The sequence below is a fragment of the Tamandua tetradactyla genome, chromosome 1 (assembly GCF_023851605.1).
Source record: "Tamandua tetradactyla isolate mTamTet1 chromosome 1, mTamTet1.pri, whole genome shotgun sequence".
Classification (NCBI taxonomy): Eukaryota; Metazoa; Chordata; class Mammalia; order Pilosa; family Myrmecophagidae; genus Tamandua; species Tamandua tetradactyla.
In genome coordinates this window covers 90,585,168-90,604,413 of record NC_135327.1, presented here as the reverse complement: position 1 = coordinate 90,604,413, position 19,246 = coordinate 90,585,168, and the positions used below count along the sequence as shown (strand labels likewise).

At 39.4% G+C, this 19,246-nt stretch overlaps 1 protein-coding gene across 11 annotated transcripts in view; it reads right to left on the bottom strand.

Annotated features, from left to right (window-relative positions):
- Nucleotides 1-19,246, bottom strand: part of PDE1C (phosphodiesterase 1C) — a 708,660-nt gene that overhangs the window by 318,468 nt on the left and 370,946 nt on the right. For 3 of the 11 annotated variants that reach the window (XM_077120302.1, XM_077120337.1, XM_077120292.1), the window contains one exon: nt 10,172-10,198. The exons of the other annotated variants lie outside the window; for them this stretch is intronic. In XM_077120302.1, coding sequence (XP_076976417.1) covers nt 10,172-10,198 — 27 coding nt within the window. The remainder of the gene's footprint in view (nt 1-10,171; nt 10,199-19,246) is intronic. 11 annotated transcript variants of the gene reach the window in all.

The following is a 19,246-nucleotide window of genomic DNA, read 5'->3' as shown; positions in this document are numbered from 1 at the left end:
GTGTAGTTAATTTAGTTCATTGTTATTATAATGGTAACAATCCATCTTCCCTTGTCTGAATCCATAAAAACCCTAAACTCTTTAGACTGGGGAAGCAGATTTGAGATTTTTCTTACTAGTGTCCTTTCTTGGTGGCCATAGAAATAAAGGCCCTTTCTCTCTCTGAAGCACTGGTGTCACTATAGCGATTCCAGTGTGTATCACCAAGGAACCTGCGTTTTGACAACAAATTCTGGTAACTTTGGTGGGACCAAGGTGTCCTTAGGAAACCACTGCTTGAGAACACTGAGACCTCAACAAGGTAGTGAGTATCTGAACCGAGTCTCTGTGGCCACCCAGACCTCCTTTGTCTGGAGACCCAAGAATCAGGTTTCCTTCGCCCTCCTGACTCTTGGACTGAGTAAGGAAAAGAGGAGGGGGAGGGGGAGGGGGAGAGGGAGAGGGAGAGGGAGAGGGAGAGGGAGAGGGAGAGGGAGAGGGAGAGGGAGAAGGAGGAGGAGAGGGAAGAGGAGGGGGAGGGGGAGGGGGAGGGGGAGAGGGAGAGGGAGAGGGAGAGGGAGAGGGAGAGGGAGAGGGAAGAGGAGGGGGAGGAGGAGAGGGAAGAGGAGGCGGAGAGGGAGGGGGAGAGGGAGAGGGAGTAGGAGAGGGAGAGGGAGGAGGAGAGGGAGAGGGAGAGGGAGAGGGAGAGGGAAAGGGAGAGGGAGAGGGAGAAGGAGGAAAGGGAGAAAACAATGAGGTTGGAGTCCCCTGGACCAAGGTCACCGCTGGAGGATGCCCTCCCAGAATGACCAACCTTTGTAGTAATACTTGTTAATACTGTAAAATTAATTGTTGTTCTAGATAATCATAAGATTATCATGAGATAATCATGAGGTCATCATGAGAAGGAGAGGGAGAGGGAAGAGTATAAATAGTACACCTGATTATAGCCCTCTGGGTTTAATATTGAATACAATGATCAGCTATGAACCCATAAAATGAGTAGGATGATATTCTTTTGTAACCCAGCCTGGCCCCAACATAAAAAGTAGAATCTAAGGGACAGTGGCCAGAGAATGGCTCAGTTAATTACAATTAGACTTGTACTGTAAAAAGGAAAAATGAGATGAGACCCCATATGTACAATCTTTCATGTCTTTTTATCTGGATAAGAATTTGCAGAAAGGAACAAGATCATAGTTCAAACAAATAAGTTTTATATATTTCTGTGGTTCTGTGTTTTTGTTTCTGACTTTCTCTTTCTGTTTGTTTGATGTATATTTTCCTACCTCCGGACAGTAATGCCAAATTAAAAAAAATTCTTAGAGGAACTCTAATCAAAGTATTAAACAGAAATAGAAATAGAAACACACACACATGTGCAGCCCCAGAAACCTGGGAAGCCGAAATTCTGGTGCTCTTTGAATTCCCCGTCTTCTCCTTTTGTGTCCTGGCTTAGCCCAACTTCCTTTCTATACTCATAAAATTTCCCAAATCCTACCGAACACTTAGTGGGTTTTGCAAAAATTCAATCTTCTCATTTCAGACTTATGAGCCTGGATATTCAGACATTTATCAATTAATTTACAGGATTGCTATTGAAGATCAGGCAGAAGTCTGGATAGATAAACAGTTTGAAAAATAAAAAAACAGAAAAGCGAAATCCTCCCAAGCTAAAACAAGTAGCTATATAAGAAAAAAAAAAAGCTTCTAGGCACCACAATTCAGGGCTTAGTACCTGTAATTACTGCCAACAACCTGGGCATTGAAAAGAAATGGACTGGAACTTGCCAAGAGCAGTAGTACCTCCCTCCCCTCCAGTGCTCTTACCCTCTAAGAAAGCAAAGCACCTTAGACGGGGGCAAGATGGAAGCTTAGTGAGGTGTGGGATTTAGTTCATTCTCCAGAGCAGCTAGTAAATAGCCAGAAACCGTACAGAACAACTGTTGGGGCCACATCAGTGACCAGACACACGGCGTACCCCAGTCTAGACAAGGTGGACTGACTGAGACCCCCATACAGACCTGTACATCCCCCAAGTCACAGAGGCCAACACCCCTCCCCCAAGGCCACGGCAGCTTGGTTCCCTGAGGGAAAAGGAAACAGACTTCACTAACAGCAGGGGCTTCACTCAACCAAGCTCCACTTGCAGAATTAATTAACACATCCTGACTACTGAAAATAGGCCCCCAGTACAGAGAAACATGGAATAAGCATTAAAGGTACAAGGAGTTTTTGCCCCAGCAGAGAGGGGTCAGGGTTGATGGGGAAGAAAAAAAAAAAAAAACTGTGGCTTTTTGAGTCAGACAGCACAAAATACTGCAAAAGGGCTGGACCCGGGGTTCTGGGAAGATGGCAGAATAGGATAGGTTGAGTTTACCCCTGCTCCATGGAACAGCTAGAGAAGGGATAGGAAGGCAACTCAGATGGCAATTCCAGCGTATAAGTGATCCGGGCAGATTTTCTACACCAGAGAGGCCCTGGTTAGAAAAGCTGAAGAACTGAGATGCAGAGAATCGGAGACCATTCAGCTGATGCAAACAGCTTAATGCACCCCTTTTCAAACAGAAGCCCAGAGCCCTCAGGTGTGCACAGACAGGGAGACCAGGACTAGGAATGCTCTATCTCTGTGTTCCCCACGCCACACCCTGCTCCTGTGCTCCACGGTCTGCCTGGGCTGGACCACATACCCTCAGCCCCCAAACTGCACCTCCACAACCCCATGACCTGTACTCCATGCTCAAAGGTGCCAGCACAATGTCTCCAACCTGTGCCTATACCTGAGCTGCAACACATCAGCACACTGCTGTGCCCTGTCTCGTACCCTGCATCCTGCTCCACATCCATCCTGCAAATATAAAACTTTAGACTATTGAAGGAATCAACTCCCCGTGTAATCCAGTCAAGATATTTACATGCCGCAAAAACAACAGAAGATCACTAAGCATATCAAGATGCAGACAGATAAAGCCCAGCCTAATGACCAAATTAAAACACCAGAAGAGACACGGACTTTGCAACAACTAATCAAAGATGTTCATATAACTCAACTAAATAAAATAAATGGGATGGCTAATGACATAAAGGAGATCAAGAAGACGCCAAAAGAGCATAAAGTGGAATTTGAAAGCAAAGCACCTTTCAATGTAACTGCTAGGGCTGCCTTGGGAAATGGCAGTGACTTTCCAATTGTCCAGGTCACATCTTTAGGTGAAATCGATCTGGTAATCTGAAATAATTAAAACAAAGACATAACGAACTCTGATCAATACTAGGGCCACCTTATCTGTCTTAAATCCCATTGCCCTCATTTGAAACTCTTAAAATCAGATTTAACAGGCCAGGATAAGGAAGTATATATATATATATATTCCTGCCCTTTCAGCCAAAGAAATAAAATTTAAGCTCCACCTTCTTTTAAATACTATTCCAACCCATGTAGCCAAATTCTTTCTGTCTCATCTATCCCTGCCCCTAAAGCCTTCTGAATCCAAGACATTATAACTTCCCCAATTCCCAGGACCAAAACCGTCAATTAAAGATTTTGGGGGGGGGGGGGGCTTATAAAATGTTGTAAAAATTAGATTACTAGATTTCTTTGATGGTTCAACCTTTTTTATCCCTTGTTCAAAACTAGGCAGACTAAGCGCATTATGTAGGCTGAACAAACCAGCCAGAGAAGCTTAGGAGAAGGACTGGGTGCAGAAAGATGGGGAAGATTTGAGTTTGGTTTAGAATTCTTTTTACTGGGCCTAGAGACTAGGAACAATAGGCACAAGGGAAATGTGGCAGAATAAGCCATGTTTATTCTGAGGGAAATTACCAATTAAAAAAAAAATTTTTTTCCTAATGCCTTTGCAACAGGAGCTGCAGTAGACAAATCATTATTAAAACATTTATAGGCTTGGAATGGGAAAAATTGAATAAAATCTAATTGCCAAATTTCAAAAGGCCAGTAGGTAAATGAAACTGTCCTCGAGAGCTATGGAAAAGTTTTCCTGAATTATGCTTGGTACAAATTGAACAATTGTATATTTTCCAGAGCATGATAGCATGCTTTTGAGGTTGTTTATAATTTTCGACTATTATGAAAACAAAGAGATCATTAACCTCCAACGGAAAAAAAAAAAACATTTCTTGCATTAAGAAATTGCTGGACAACCAAAGGTTTTGGCTATTATTAAAATTCCTAGTCATCCTTAAGCAAATACGGAAGAATACACAGGTAAACATAAGGCAAATACTGCTGCAAAAACGCAGTGGCAAATTCTATTCCTATGATGGCTTATGGGCCAAACAACTCTACTAGAAAAGAATGGGAAAACGTTGGCTGCTCTTATAAGCCTGCAATTAAACCATGGCTTTAAACCAACCCTTTCTTCTTGCTTCCAGAAAGCTATTTCAGAAATTATTCATAGTATAGATCACTAGAATACTAATACAATGGTAAACTGAAGAAAACAATCGTTCTTAGAAACTATCCCCTAAAAATAGCTACATCGTCTGAACTATAAGTGCCATACAAGCACACAATTTCATTCTACTTTGGGCATGTGCTTCCTAGATTTATATAGGTATTGTTAAGATACACTGACATTATATCTACTAGATCTTTAAGATGATGAAAAATGTTAAGTTTGTGTTTAATGAAATCAAGGGATTATTTTGACAAACTTTATTTTAAGAATAATTAGGTTTTGTAGGAAGTTTGAAGACAGTTTCACAGATATTTTTTGTAACTTCATGTATGCAGGTATGTAAAATAAACAGGATTTGCTTTGTTAAGGAAAGGAGTATAGTTTCGTCCTACAAAATGACTGGTTTTCATAGAATGAAAAGCAAGAACGTGTAGAAAAAGCCTGGATGAACATGGAAAGTTGTGGAGGTTTTGTAGAAATAAATTTTATTTGGCATGGCCAGTGCTAACTAGGATTTTATAAGCTTGTTTATAATATTTTTTAAGAGCTTTCATATCAAAGTATATATTCATACAAAACTGGAGTTTGGCTTTCTCTCTTGTTAAAATCATGAAATGTTCTTGGATTATTGGTCTGTTCATAATAAGATGTTATAAAAAGTTTTTCTTAACCATCTGAGTATTCTGCCCAAAAGATAAAGATTCTATATCACATCAGAGAATTATCCTCATCAAGGTTATAGTCCCTTAATGTTTTTTTGAAAACAAGTTTCACTTTGAAAGGAATTAAGTATTTTACTTACAATCATACTAACTCCCTATTTTGTTCTTTAATTGTCACTTTGGGTAAATAGGGAACCAAATATTGTTTCACAGTGACCCATTTTCCTGTTTAACATAATGTTCAAAGCTGACAGCTTTTCAATTTTTGCCTTCCCAAAATCACACCCTAAAAGATATCTTTTTATTTCAAAGTGACACAAAGGATTTTTTCTTTCACTCTATAAAAGTGAGATGCTAAAAAGAGTTCGGTTCATGTGATATGTTACAAGTTACATGGGAAGTATTTAGGAAGTTTTATTTATACAAATTTAAAAGGATTTTCTAACTTTCACTAGTTAAATTTGTATGGGTGACAGAGAGATTTGGGTAGTGAATAAAGAAGTATGTGCAAAGTCCCCCTGGGGGAATGGGGAGAAAGGGGGCAATGTTCAATTTCCCCATTTGGAGAATTTCTGATATTCTAGCACCCAGTGGGGAAAACCAAATCAATAGGCCGAGCCCTTAATCTTGGGGGTTGCCCCTATGAAATTTATTCCTGCAAAGGATAAGCTAAGCCAACGGAAAATTAGACTTAAGAGTCACCTCCAGAGAACCTCTTTTGTAACTCAGATGTGACCTCTCTCTCTTGGGCAACACAGCAAGTCAACTCACATCCTCTACGTGGGACATGACTCCCAGGGGTTTAAACCTCCCTGGCAACGTGAGACAGAAATCTGGGTTGAGACAGACCCAACATCAAGGGATTGAGAAAACTTCTTGAACAAAAGGGGGAAGAGAGAAATGAGACAAAATAAAGTGTCAGTGGCTGAGAGATTTCAAAAAGAGTTGAAAGGTTAACCTGGAGGTCTTTCTAAAGCCTTATATAGGTATCCCTTTTCAGTTTATGGTGTATTAGAGTGGTTAGAGGGTAGTACCTGAACTGTAGAGCTGTGTTCCAACAGCCTTGTTTCTTGAAGATGATTGTATAATGATACAGCTTTTACAATGTGACTGTGTGACAAAAAATACGGACAAAAAATAAATAATAGGGGGAACAAAGGTTAAAATAAATTGGTAAATGGAAATATTAGTGGTCAATGAGAGGGAGGGGTGAAGGGTATGGTATATATGAGCTTTTTCTTTTTTACTTCTTTTTCTGGAGTGATGCAAATGTTCAAAAACATGATCATGGTGATGAATACACAACTATTTGATGATATTGTGAGCCACTGATTGTATACCATGTATGGAATGTTTGTATGTTAAGAAAGTTTGTGTTTGTATGTTGTTTTATTAATAAAAACACCTTTTAAAAATTTGAACGGGTGAAATGTTTACATAAAAATTTAAAGACCATATAAAGTTTCTAAAGACTTGACAATGTTCTTACTGCCACGTTCTGTCCTGACACTGACCTGCTTGATAGTAGATAATAGCGTATTTTTATTACTCATGGTTTTAGTAATTTTTTAGATATATACGGCACACAAATAACCAGATTTCCTTGTCAGTTACATTTTTTCTTTCTGATCTTCTCTGAAAGTGCATGTGGTCAGCTACCGGTCAGAACTTCATCTTCAACAAAAAGGGACATCAAAAGAGAAGCAAAGCAGGTATATAAACTATGTTCTACCTGTTAATTATGTTTTCCAAGCGTAACCCTGGGAAAAATATAAAGGTGAGGCAGGAAAAACCTGCTAATGTCTGTGGTTGATGACCCCAGTATAAGTTAATTGTAAAATGTTTTTATTTCCAGAAATGGCTTCTTTTGGAAAATGCTCATAAGAGAATTAGGGTCAAGATTTTAAGCTCTTGCAGCAGTCACGTTTGTTCCTGAGGTTTAGTTGATATTTCTAAATTCCGAGATGCTTTGTTTTGTGTGTGTAACCTGGCAGTTCACTGGAACTTTGGGGATCTGAGTGACACCAAAGACTCAGAGTTGGAGTTCTCCAGCTCAGGAGGTACTGCAGAAGCAGCATTAATCCTAAACGATGACTTCATACAGCAACTGTTGAAGAAAGCAAAGAATGGATATGTATGCTGCTGTTCTGGTAAGGAGTGGGGTGAATCGGAATTCAGGGTAAAGGGTAACATTGTCTGTATTTGGGGACTTTAATTTCTGTGTAAGACCAAAAGAGGAGAGATTTATTTAATTCAAAAGTTTAAACTTTCTCTGGTACAGTATCTGATTTAACCTGTCTGGTCAGTTTATTTAGACAAGCTAGCTTAGCTTTATTTGACATGAAACGTGGAATAAGGAAAGAGATCTTGATATTCTGTACAGGTTAATGTAATATTCTGATGCTCTTCAGAGAGTTTTGAGCAGGATATGAAAAAATTTACAAGGTCCCTTGAGGGTTAGGGAAGGAAAGCAAGGAACTCTAAACTTCCCCACCTGAGGAATTCCTGCTATTCTCTCAAGCAATTGGACTCCAAATTTACTGCAAGTGTAATAAAAGAACTTTGCAAGATCTAAATCTAAGATCTATGACTTTCAGAAATATAAATTCTCCCCATCTGAACTTATAACAGGGAGACCTATGAAAACAAACTCTGGAATATATGGGACCTGTCTAACAGAAGGAAATATGTTAAGAAGCCAAGCCCTCAATCTTGAGGCTTGTACTTATGAAACCAATTTCTATAATAACAAAACTAGCCTAATTATAATTAATGCCTAAGAGTCGCCATCTGAAAGCCTCCCTATTGTTCAGATGTGGCTTCTCTAAGCCAAACTCTGCAAATAAACTCATCACCTTCCCTGCTAAGTGGGACACGACTTCCCAGTGGGGTGTACCTCCCTGGTACAAGGGACTCATACCAAATGTTTTCAAATAACACCAAATGCTTTTAGAGAAAGATTCTGATCAAAGGCAGAAAAGAAATAAAACAATAAAGTTTCTATGGTCAAGAGGTTTCAAGTAGAGCAAAGACATCCTTCTGGAGGTTACTCTTATGCAGGTCTCAGCCAAAGTTTGCAAATCCCCAAGCAACAATGTTCCTGGAAACTGTAGAAGCATCCAGACACCATAAACAAGGCACAGGCCTACATAAATAAATTTAACACCCGGGGCTCTGTCTGGAAAGTTATGAAAAGCTAGTTCCCCAATGTGGCATAGTTATATTCACTTGTATGTCCCGAAATCATGATCCTTCTACTCCTTTTTTAAACCTTTAAGTTTCAATTTAGTTGTTAAATTTGTTTCTCAGACACTTAAAGCTTCCAGGTTGTTCCTATGCCAATTAAGACCTGTAACCCAGGGGTACCAGTGTCCCCAAGAATGACAACCAGGAACTCATGTATATTTTCAACTGCAGGCAAATGGGTGCAGTTCTTCTACTTCCTAATAGTGCCCCCCTTTTCAGCTTGAAGACTTTCTCATCCAACAATCCCTCAAGATTGTGGAATGAACAAATACAAGGGAAGATTGCAACCACTGACCATGGTGCTTACACTTATTGTAATGGTTACATTAGACTAGTTCTAGTCCTTTACACAATATTGTAGTTGTTTATACCCATTACTGCAATGATTACATTCTACTTCTTTGCATAATACTGTAATTGTTTATAACTATATTGTAATGGCTATTTTAGCTTAATTATTTGTTTTTGTGATGGTAACAACGCCATCTTCCCTTGTTGAATACATAAAAACCTTAAACTCTTTAGGTTCAGGGAAACAGATTTGAAAATTTCTCCTTTCTTGGTGGCCGTGAAATAAAGCCCTTTCTCTCTCTGAAGCACCAGTATTTATATTAATTTCAGTGCCACTGGGCAGTAAACATGTGGTTTCAGCAACAAGATAAAATAATTCAAAGTTTGCCAAAGTTCTTCCTAAGAAATTCTAAAGGCCATCTATGTGACCTTTAGAGTCACAACTTTGTGACTTTCAGTGTCACAACTTTGATGGACAGCAGCAGCTAAAGTTTAGAAATTAAAGAGGGAAGTTGGAAGTGGTAAGAGATGACGCTGAAGAAATAAAGTCATAGGTTACCTAAATGCCACTATTTTTCCAATTAAGTTTTTGAAAAATCAAAATTGTAAAACAAAACAAAATGCCAAAAAAGTATAAAGATGACGAATCAACAAATAAATTTTACCATGAAGTACATGACATTACCTAAACTCATTTCATTATTCTATTATTTGGAGATTCCACCCTCCCTTCCCACCTTCACCACTTGGGTACATATACTAATGTTCACAGCGCTCCTACAAATCAGTGAAGAACATCTGTCAAGTGGTACTTTAATGGGGAGTCAAGTTCACACAGGCTCTGAAAAATGGGCTCTCCAATGGAGCTGGGAGACCGCACACTTGTCCCATAAGTCATTTCTGAACTGGAAATACAGAGGATGCATGCCCTGCATTTAATAACCACTCAGGTCAAGGCCAATGCCAGCCGGGACCTATAGTGGCTCATCAACCAAAAAGGCCTGCAAATCTTGTAGATTTGTTTTTCCATGCAATGGATGCATGGAGGGTGATGACAGATGATACGTTACTTTAAGTTACCCTTTCCAGCCCCCAGAAGGCCACAACTGTCCTTAAGGCATCTGTACTATGCTTTAAGCTCAACAGCATTTTGTCGGTAAATCAGGAAAAGGAAAATTTGAGGTAAAAGAGAATAAAAACATTAAAAGTATATTTAAAGACCCTGTTGTGCTAACCAGCTATAATCCGTGAACCTCCAACCCAGATCCTCTTTGGTTAATGTTTTAATAAAATCACTAAACAACTCAGCAGTAACAAGCACCTTAATCCACAGGATGCACTGTCATGCGAAGGAAGACACCTACAGCGCCACACTAAACACCGGCCATCAGCTGTTATAATTACAGTGGCAGTAGACATCAGAAGATGAAGCAGGCCACTCACTGAGAAGGAACCAAGAGGCCATTTGTTATACTTAATATCCAACAGGGAGCCAGACTTATGAGGAGTCATGCCACAAAAGACTCAACCAACCATGGCCTGGGAAGCTCCCCTAGCTCAGAAAGATGTCCTTACCTCTGTGATGTTTTCTTATATTTCCTCCTGTAGAAAAAGAAGCATAAAAACATGTCAGAAGAGGGTTCATGGCAGGCAGTGGGTTACAAAAGGATGACTTCAGTGGGGTTGGGCAAGGAGGTGAACATTTCATGGAGGGTTCTCTCTGGCAGGCTTATGTGTTTCAAAACCCAATTAGAAGTTCTGGATTATTGAGTTATACTGTGGTTGGCTGTATGCAACCATAGTCATAACACTTACAAGTAGCATCCCAAAGTTACTTGTAACACAGCAGCATCTGCCTCCTATGTTTTGCCTTTCTGCCTTCAAGGGCACTGTAGCATCTTGGTTGAGGTTAGACTTTAAAGAGCAAACTGGGCACAAATCTCAGCCCTTCTATTACCAGGTTTGAGGGATGGTTATGAGGAAGAAATTGGAAGACACGTAAGGCATTTTTGTTTGGCACGTATTAAATGGTCAATAACCATTGGCTATTTGTATTGTTACTATTATCCCTACCACCAGCATCCCAAGTGCCTTAAGGATGTGTTTTTACAATATAAATGTGTAATTGTGCAACCAAATCACAACAAGAACAGAAGTAAGGTGTTCAAAGAAGGAAGAGGTGGGGAGGAGGGCATGAGGATGTCTAGCAACCAGAGAGGTGAAAGCAGCATTGGGAACTTGCTAATGGCTCAATTGTGGGCTTAGCTTCAATCTCTCAAGTCTCCTAGAAGAATCCTTCCCCAGAAAGCAAGAGGCCCGAGTTGCAGCCCACCTCTGCTATTTCCAGTGGTCAGTTAGACTTGGGTAAAGCTCTTGGGCCTGGGACTTGATAATCCATAAAATGGATATAACACCTGTCCTGACCACCTCACATAGGTCATAGAGACACTCATGGGAAAAGGCCATATTCAAGTATGTTGTACCAACATCTCATCATTCTTCAGGTTTGTTTCTGTTTTCCAGACTCCAGAGACCTTCAACTGACTTTTAATAGGCTCTTCACTGGAGGGGACTAGAGGAAAGGAAGTGCTGGGAGAGAAAATCACATCTAGCGTAGCATCTGGAGGAAATGCAATGCTTCCCAGTTGTCATCAGTTCCACACCTGCATTCCCTTTACAGTCACTGAAACCAGGAAATCTGAGCCATTGATTTGTACTAGAGCTTTATGTTATACATTAAAAAGAAGAAGAAAAATAAGAGCAGAAGTTTCAAATTCAGAATCACTAGGACTTATTACATCTCTCTTAAAATGAAAATATGCTAAATGTTCCATGAAGAAAGCAGCATATAACACAGAACCTACAGTATGACCTTGAACTGGCTATCTACCAATATCTATTCACCTGAAAGAAAAGATGCCAGAATGATAACCACAAGTTCTAGGTAGAAGGTGAATAGGTGACTTCTTTTATATTTACTTTATAAATTTTCCAAGTTTGCTTTGAAAAAAGAACATTATGATTATAACTAGAAAAAATTATAGAAATATGCATACACATACACATATATAGTCACATATAAATAGACATATATATATGAGACTATATACATACATAAATGTATAGGGATATGTGTACACACACAAACACACACACACACATATATATATACACAGAAGCCCAACTTATTCTGTCAGCAGAGGATATCATCATAGACCAAAACAAGACAACCTTTGCTATTGGCTGCCAAGGAATTCTCTCAGCATTTTCTGGGAGCCCTAAAAGAGTCAAAGATAAACAAAACTTAAAATAACTTTTAATTTTCAGTGGTAATATGCACTAAATTACATTGCTGATCATCATGGTAACTCCAAGATCCACTCTGAAAAACTTGCATCCTAGAAAGAAAGTCATGATAAGTACCTGTAAGTGTTACATTATTATAACAACAAATACAAGGGGTGGCTCCAGGAAGCTTTGTGGAAGAAGTAGTCTTGATAGATGAGTGGGATTTCAACAGGGAAGAACATCATGTAAGTATGGGGTAGGCATGTAAAAAGGGCATTCTAGAGGCCTCAATCCAACCCAGTCCTGCCCAGCAAGCAGGGGATATGGAGGAAGTCAGCACGGGATAAAGTTGAAAAGAGTAGAAGACAGAGTCAGTAAAGCAAAATAATGAAATGTGTACTTTCAAAAAGATGATACTTAGGGGCAAGGCTCCAATAGGAAATGGGGTTATATAAACCTTTTTTGTATTTTAACAGCACCCTGAAACTTATACTCTATATCCCATGGCATTGCATCATCTCATGTCTATGATTATGTGGGAAAGATAAAGTGTAATAGATCTGGTTCAAAACCCACCTTTATCCTCTTTAGCTGTGTGAACTTCAGGCAAGCTCTATGCTAAATTGCACTTTAGTTTCTGTATCTATAATTGGATGGAACAATCTCAAATGAGATAATGTATTGAAATAGCCAAGCACTGTGCCTGCCATGTACGAGGCACTCTAAAAATTTTAGGCTCCTCTGTCATCAGTTTTGAGCTTCTTCAAGTCAGGAGCCCTGTTCTATGGACCACACCACCCCCCTCCCCATCTATCCCAAGGCTTCACATTGACTAACACATGACTGACATATAACAAATGTCTGTCAGATAACTAAATGTGTAGCTGCCACCTAAACCTGTTAAAATATGTGCTGTGCATTTGGAAGACCCAAAGGAAGGGAAACATAAAAAAAAAATCTGATATTCAGCCTAACTCACCTTCCTGTCACTCACTTTCTACCTTCATAGATGAATCTTTGGCTTTACAAGTTATGAAGTTCTCTCTTCCTTTCTGGTCCCATTTAGACATGTTTAGCTCCCAAATCAAGACAGATCCAATCCAAATAGCACTGTCTTACACTGGAGTTTGAAGGTGAGTGTGGAAAGCTAAACTAAAATGCATGAGAAAATACAGCTCTACAGAATTACCGCGGTCAAGATCCAACTCACAGATCGTCTTGATCAGAAAAGACCCATGAGGCCTAACGGAGCTTTGTTCATCCTTCAGTTCTCAGCTGAGATAGCAATTCCTGCAGAAACCCTTCTCAGACCTCCCACACACTGAATGATGCCCCTTCTGTGCACCCCGCAGTGGTCAGGCTTTACCTATATCATGGCACTTCTCCCTCTATTATGCTAATGGCAAGAATGATGGCTTGTCCACTAGCATATCTCCCTTGCCTACCAAATGACTTGGCAAATGGCAGCTGCACAATGTATGTTGTTGAGTGAATGAATGAATTTATCAAGCACCTGAACAAAAAACAATGCTTTCCTTTTATACATTTTCTTTCTGTTGAGGGATGACTGACTATAAGCAGTGAGGACATCTACGTTGCAATCATCTTCCCCACACAGGAGGAATGTAGTAAGGGAAAGATGGGGAGCTCACAATGTTGAGCACCTTCTCTTCCCCATCCCATTACGTAATTACACTCAGTCCTCCCACAAACCCTACAAGGTTTACCCCCTTTAGAACTTGATGGAAGTAAGACTCAGAGAGGCTAGTAACCTGCCTAATGATACAGAGTCTAAAAGTGGCTCAGAGAGAAAGCAAATGCTGAAGCCTTCAGAGAAAACTGAAGAAAATTATGCAAAAAAGTCAGAGGACTCCAGAAGGAAATTTAAGCACCAGACAAAAACAAACAAAACTAACAACTATAAAATATACTGAGCTGTTTCAATCCAAACGCAGGAAATGAGCTAGAAAAGAAACCCAGTTTATTTTTGGCCTTTTGTTATTAAGAGCTTCAGCAGAACTTTGCACTGATCACAACCTGAAAAATAAAGGGAATGGTGGTGTTTTGTGTTTGTTTAATGATTTGCTTTATTTTTCAAATTCGCAATTTTGTAAAACTTGAAACAATCTCAAATCTCAAGACTCTTGTGGCTAGATTGAGCCGATGTAGAAAGTGGATGCCATAATGACCAAGATCTATTTTGCTCAAGGATCTGGCAAATTTGGTGATGCACAGAGGGGAGAGTTCCGGTTTCAAGCTCAGGCAGAGGGCAGGACATCTTCAGGAGGCTACGCCAAGGAAACCACTTCAGGGAAGTTTCAGAGCAGGTTTTCAAACCCTGTGCCCCAGAATGGATTCTACCCTTCAGATAGTCACATACTGCTTCATTTGTCCATCCATTTGTTTGATTCTTTCTTTTAAAAAGAGGCATTATAGCATAACACTTAAGATCACTTGCCTGAGTTCAAATCCCATTCCCAACTCTCATAAGCTGTGTGACCTTTAACTTGTATCTCTTCCCCAATGATCGTTTTCCTTGCCTGTAAAGTATGGGTAACAATAATACCTGATTCATGGGGTTATGCAAGGATTAAATGTGATGAAGATTGTAAAATGTTTAGCTCACCACCAGGCATCCAAGGAAATGTTCAAAAAAAATCAGCTACTGTATTAATAAAGATAGTATTAAATAAGTAATAATAGCATTATTATTCAATAGGTTTCTGAATTTTATTTGGGAAAAAAAGTATTTCACTGATGTTTTTTTTTAAAAAAAAGGTTGAAAACTGCTTCTCTGGAGTAGAAAAAATGAATACTCCAAATTCTTTTCCTCTTGGAACTTTTCCTCTGAGTCACAAAAAAAGCAAGTGCTTATCTCAGTCCCACAAAAAAGAGGATTTGCTGAAATCCTGCCCAGCTTTCCCTGTGCCCTAGGAAGCCACCCTGAGAGCTGTACACCCTGCCACAATACAACCACTGCAGTCATCCCCTCCAACCTGGCAGAGTCTCATACTTCCCTCTAATGTAAAAGCTGGGCCCGTGCTTAGAGGGCAGTAAAAAAAAGAAGGAAAAACTAGACGTTATCAATTAGACACCATAATAATACTTAGAAATTTCTAAAACCATCTTTTAACAAAAATCCTTTTAAACCTATAACTCCCTAATAAATGGAAGTCTAGTGCACTGCTTGCACTGCATTCTTAAGTACCCTCAGGAATTCTAACTGGATGCAGAGATGTCATATGTTATAGCAAGAATTATTGGCCCATGTTCACTTACCACTTAAGCAAATTAAAACACTGCAGGTCTTTACTGAAAATCAATGTCTATTTAAATCTAGAATGTTTCTATGGATATGAGGATTGTCCAAGAAGTGTCAAATGGTGCATGTACGTGTGTGTGTACACACATATATAGAACAGGAAGAGGTGATGAATCTATCCTCAAGCGCTTCAGTCCATTTTCATCCAGGCTGATCTCATTCTGACAAACAGATACTGAGACAGGAGCAATGTCAAAGTGCAAAGAGCATTGCCCCTCAATTTAAAAAGTTGCCCCAAAATTCTGCATAACTGTGGCATCTGGCAGAGGTTTCTAAACCCCAAACTCCTTTTTACATCTCTTGGTCCCAATCTGTGAGAGAAAGGGTGAAACGTAGCAAGCTTAAGGGATGATTCTGTCTACAGCAAGCATGGATCTTTCTGGGGGGAAGTAGAGATAAGCAGGGAAACATCAAGAAACAACAGTGAGGGGGCAAAGATGCTTTTAAGGGTTTCATTTGCTTTTTAATGTTTGGGAATTCCCAAAGTGGTAAGCACACCTGCATTCGAATATAAGAATCATGTACTCCAAAGCAAAAAAGATAACTGGGGAATCATTTCTGATAGCCTGGATAAATGAGTCGATTAAACATTTATGTTAAAATATGAAATGCCTGGCAGTCTTTCATTTTTTTTAAATGAGTTTCTTTGAATAAGAGCCATACGGGTGCTGCAATGATCAGGTTATAAATAGGCTTAATATTCTAACAAGCTGGCTCTGAAAAACCAAAATGTGTGCTCAATTTCTAAGTTGACAACAAGGTACCTCCCAGTTGGGCATAGGAAGGTTTTTGGTATGGGAAGCTAACAATGCACCAACTGCACACATAAAATGAGACTTCCAATTCTGTCTTCATTATTCCATATGGTTTCTGGGTAACAATGACTCACATTGCTCCAGAACTTACAACCATTTCCAATCTCAGTTCTCAGCCCTTAGTTCCCTCAAGGGAAAGGAGATTGAAGGACAAACTCAGAGAATAACAAAGGACATAGCAAGGCTCATATAGTTAGCTACATGTTGTTCTCACGAGTTCGGGTCACAAGTGGCTCACTTCTGGGAAAGTGGACTGAGATAAAATGCCACAAATAGCCATGAAATGAGCAGGGATGGGAACTATCATCTGATCCCCCTGTTTTATTTTTCATTGGAATATGGGCTGCAGACTAAGCAGAACTGGATAGCTCCAGAAATTTCTACTGAATCTGTCTTAAATCATTTGTATGAAGTAATCTACATTTCCTGAGAATAGATGGTCCTTTATTCTCATTCCTACTCATGATTTCATTTCCATGACATGTACATTGAAAGCTAGATTTGGAAAGCTCTGTACATTATTGATAGCTCCCTGGCCTTTCCTATATTCTGAGCAAGCAAATATCAGTGAAGTATATAAGTTTATATATATATATATGCACACACACACACACACACACACTTGGTCCTCTGGCACATTCTGTTAGACTAGTACAGGGGAAGTAAAAGAAGATACTAGAGATACTAGAGGGAGTAAGAAAACCTTTTCCCTTACTATATTGAATATTTCTTAACTGGTGAGCTACAAAATAAAAATCCATGAGCACAATGATTCTATTTTTTTCCATGGTTGAAACATTCAAGCCAAAGTAAAAAAAAAAATACTGAATTAATAGAATCACAGTTTCACCTGGAAAATACCAATAATTAGGAAAGAATTGCTTTGTTTAAATTTTCTAGCTAGGTTTTCCATTGAGGACAATCGTTTTATAGATCCACGACCTTTCATTTATCCCCCTAGAAAAGGAAGGCCTTATTCAGGTACAGACCTCTCACAAGGATACAAAACTTGAATAAACTAAGTCGAAAGTGAGGAGATCAAATTCTAACGAAGGCAGTCTTTGACAGGGGAAGGTAGGGATGGTGAATCTGAAGAATGGGAAAAATCTAATCCAAAACAGAGCTGTAAATAAAATAATCACTTTCAACTCACTCCTAAGAAGCAAGTATAATTCTATCTAGTGCCGGCTGGGCAGGGGAAAGAAGCTGCTTTTGAGGAGAAGGCAGCCTAATCCAAACAAAAGGAACCCACAGGAAACCCCACCTGGATGGGCACCAATAGCAATTCTTACCAGGTCTGGGTCACACACTCTGGCAGACCTGACACCCATTGTTCTCCCCCTCCCCAGCCCTCTCATCAAGTCTTGCTGCAACAGCTGGCTAGACATAGGAACCCAATCTCCTATCCATGGCTACTTCTCTCCTGGGCTGTGTTAAAAATTCCAGCTCTCAGATTACTGTCTAATAAGCCCCCAAACAGGACCTCTACCCAAATAAAGCATTGCTTTGAAAGGCAAGGATTTTTATTTTATTTTTTGTTTGTTTGTTTTTTAGCAGAACAGGATCTAAGTATTTCCCTCTAACTTAAAATCCATTGCTTGAAGCTGGACAGTGAGACAATCAGTGGCGCCCATGAAAAAATATGGAAAGGCTCTTAGAGAAAGAAAACAGAAAGTAAATGGCATGTTTGTGGAAGCCCAAGTAGTACATTTTTTGCATGAATGATTTATTCCTCTCTTCATGTATTTACAACTACTTGTATTATAAGTACAGCAAAACTGAGTGGGTGGAAATGAAGGAGTTTTTTGCTACCTCCTTCCTGGGAGACTGGCTCCTATTTAAATAAACATCAATGGGAATGATTGACAACAGAAATATTTCTTAAGATCTGTGATGGCAGTGACAACTTGAAGACAAATCCAAAGGATTATGACAAAGACTCACTCGTCACAGAAAAAAACCTTGTCACTAGGGCAGGAATGTTTTTTTAATTGAATTTTCCAAAGATTTGCTTCAATTTCCTACTTTGTTTTCCCATGTAGGTTTAGCCAGAACAAAAGCCGTTTAACTTCAGTGACCAGCCTAATTTTTAGTAGCTGCCCCTCCAGTGTTTCCTTCTCTCTCTTCTCGTAAGCACTTCCTCCCAACTCTTATCAAAACCAGGCACAAAGCCAGTATTAGTCACTTACAATTCCAGGTGAATCTAAGTTATTGTGAGAGATCCTTGGAAGCAGAAGTCCATCCCATTTCCTCCAAAATCACATCTCACAGTAGCATCATCTGAGTAATCCCATTCTCTGGACACAAACTCCATAAATTTCAATAATTAAAAGATGGCAAAAATGAGGCCAAAGCACAAATACAGAAAAAACAATTCGCAGATAAATTCCTTGGACCAATTTGAGCTCTCCAGTCAACTGAAATCAGTTGAGCACTCATACCAATTCTCTTTAGCTATATTTACCTTTACTGAAACTATGCTGAACTGCATGCTTTGAATAATTCTTTTGCTTTCTTAAAAAGGACCAATTGCAGTAAGTGGTTTTATAGACAGAATGGTAGGTCTACTCAACTTTTATGATGCCTAACTTATGATAACTAATCCTTATATTTCATAAGGGAATTACAATGGACCTAATTATGAAAGTGGTCATTTTCCCCATGGTTTCCACGTAACAACCCACTGAAATTGGTTACTCAGAAACCAACAGGGTTTCCTAGGAACAACTGACTGGGAATAATATACTAAACGCAATATACTTTTGAGGCCTTAATTTGGAGGTATTGCAGGACCTCTCAGAGTACTCATCCTTAGAAAAAAGTCAGAGAGATAGAGAAGCAAAGGGGGTAGATAGAGGTCTGAATTTGGACCAGTTCTACAACACACCTGATGGTCATTTTCAAAGACAAATCTTACTACTGTATTTACTTGGCATCTCTCTCTCTCATAAAAATAGAATACAGGAAAAGTCCTAGTTACCTAAGCGTTTGGGTTGCTGGGAATCTGGATATACAAGAATTTACTGCTCTTTGGATGTCAAATGCTGATTTTCAGACAAAATGCTCAAAGCACTTTCACATTTCAGGGAAAGGAAAGCTGCATTTCTACAGAATATGTAATATTACTGGGTCCCTGCACTAGACCTTTGGAGGGGGTGAGCAATGGAGGGAGTGAGCACCACTTTGGGGAAGGCTTAAAGAGCCGAAGAAGGCCATGAATGAGGC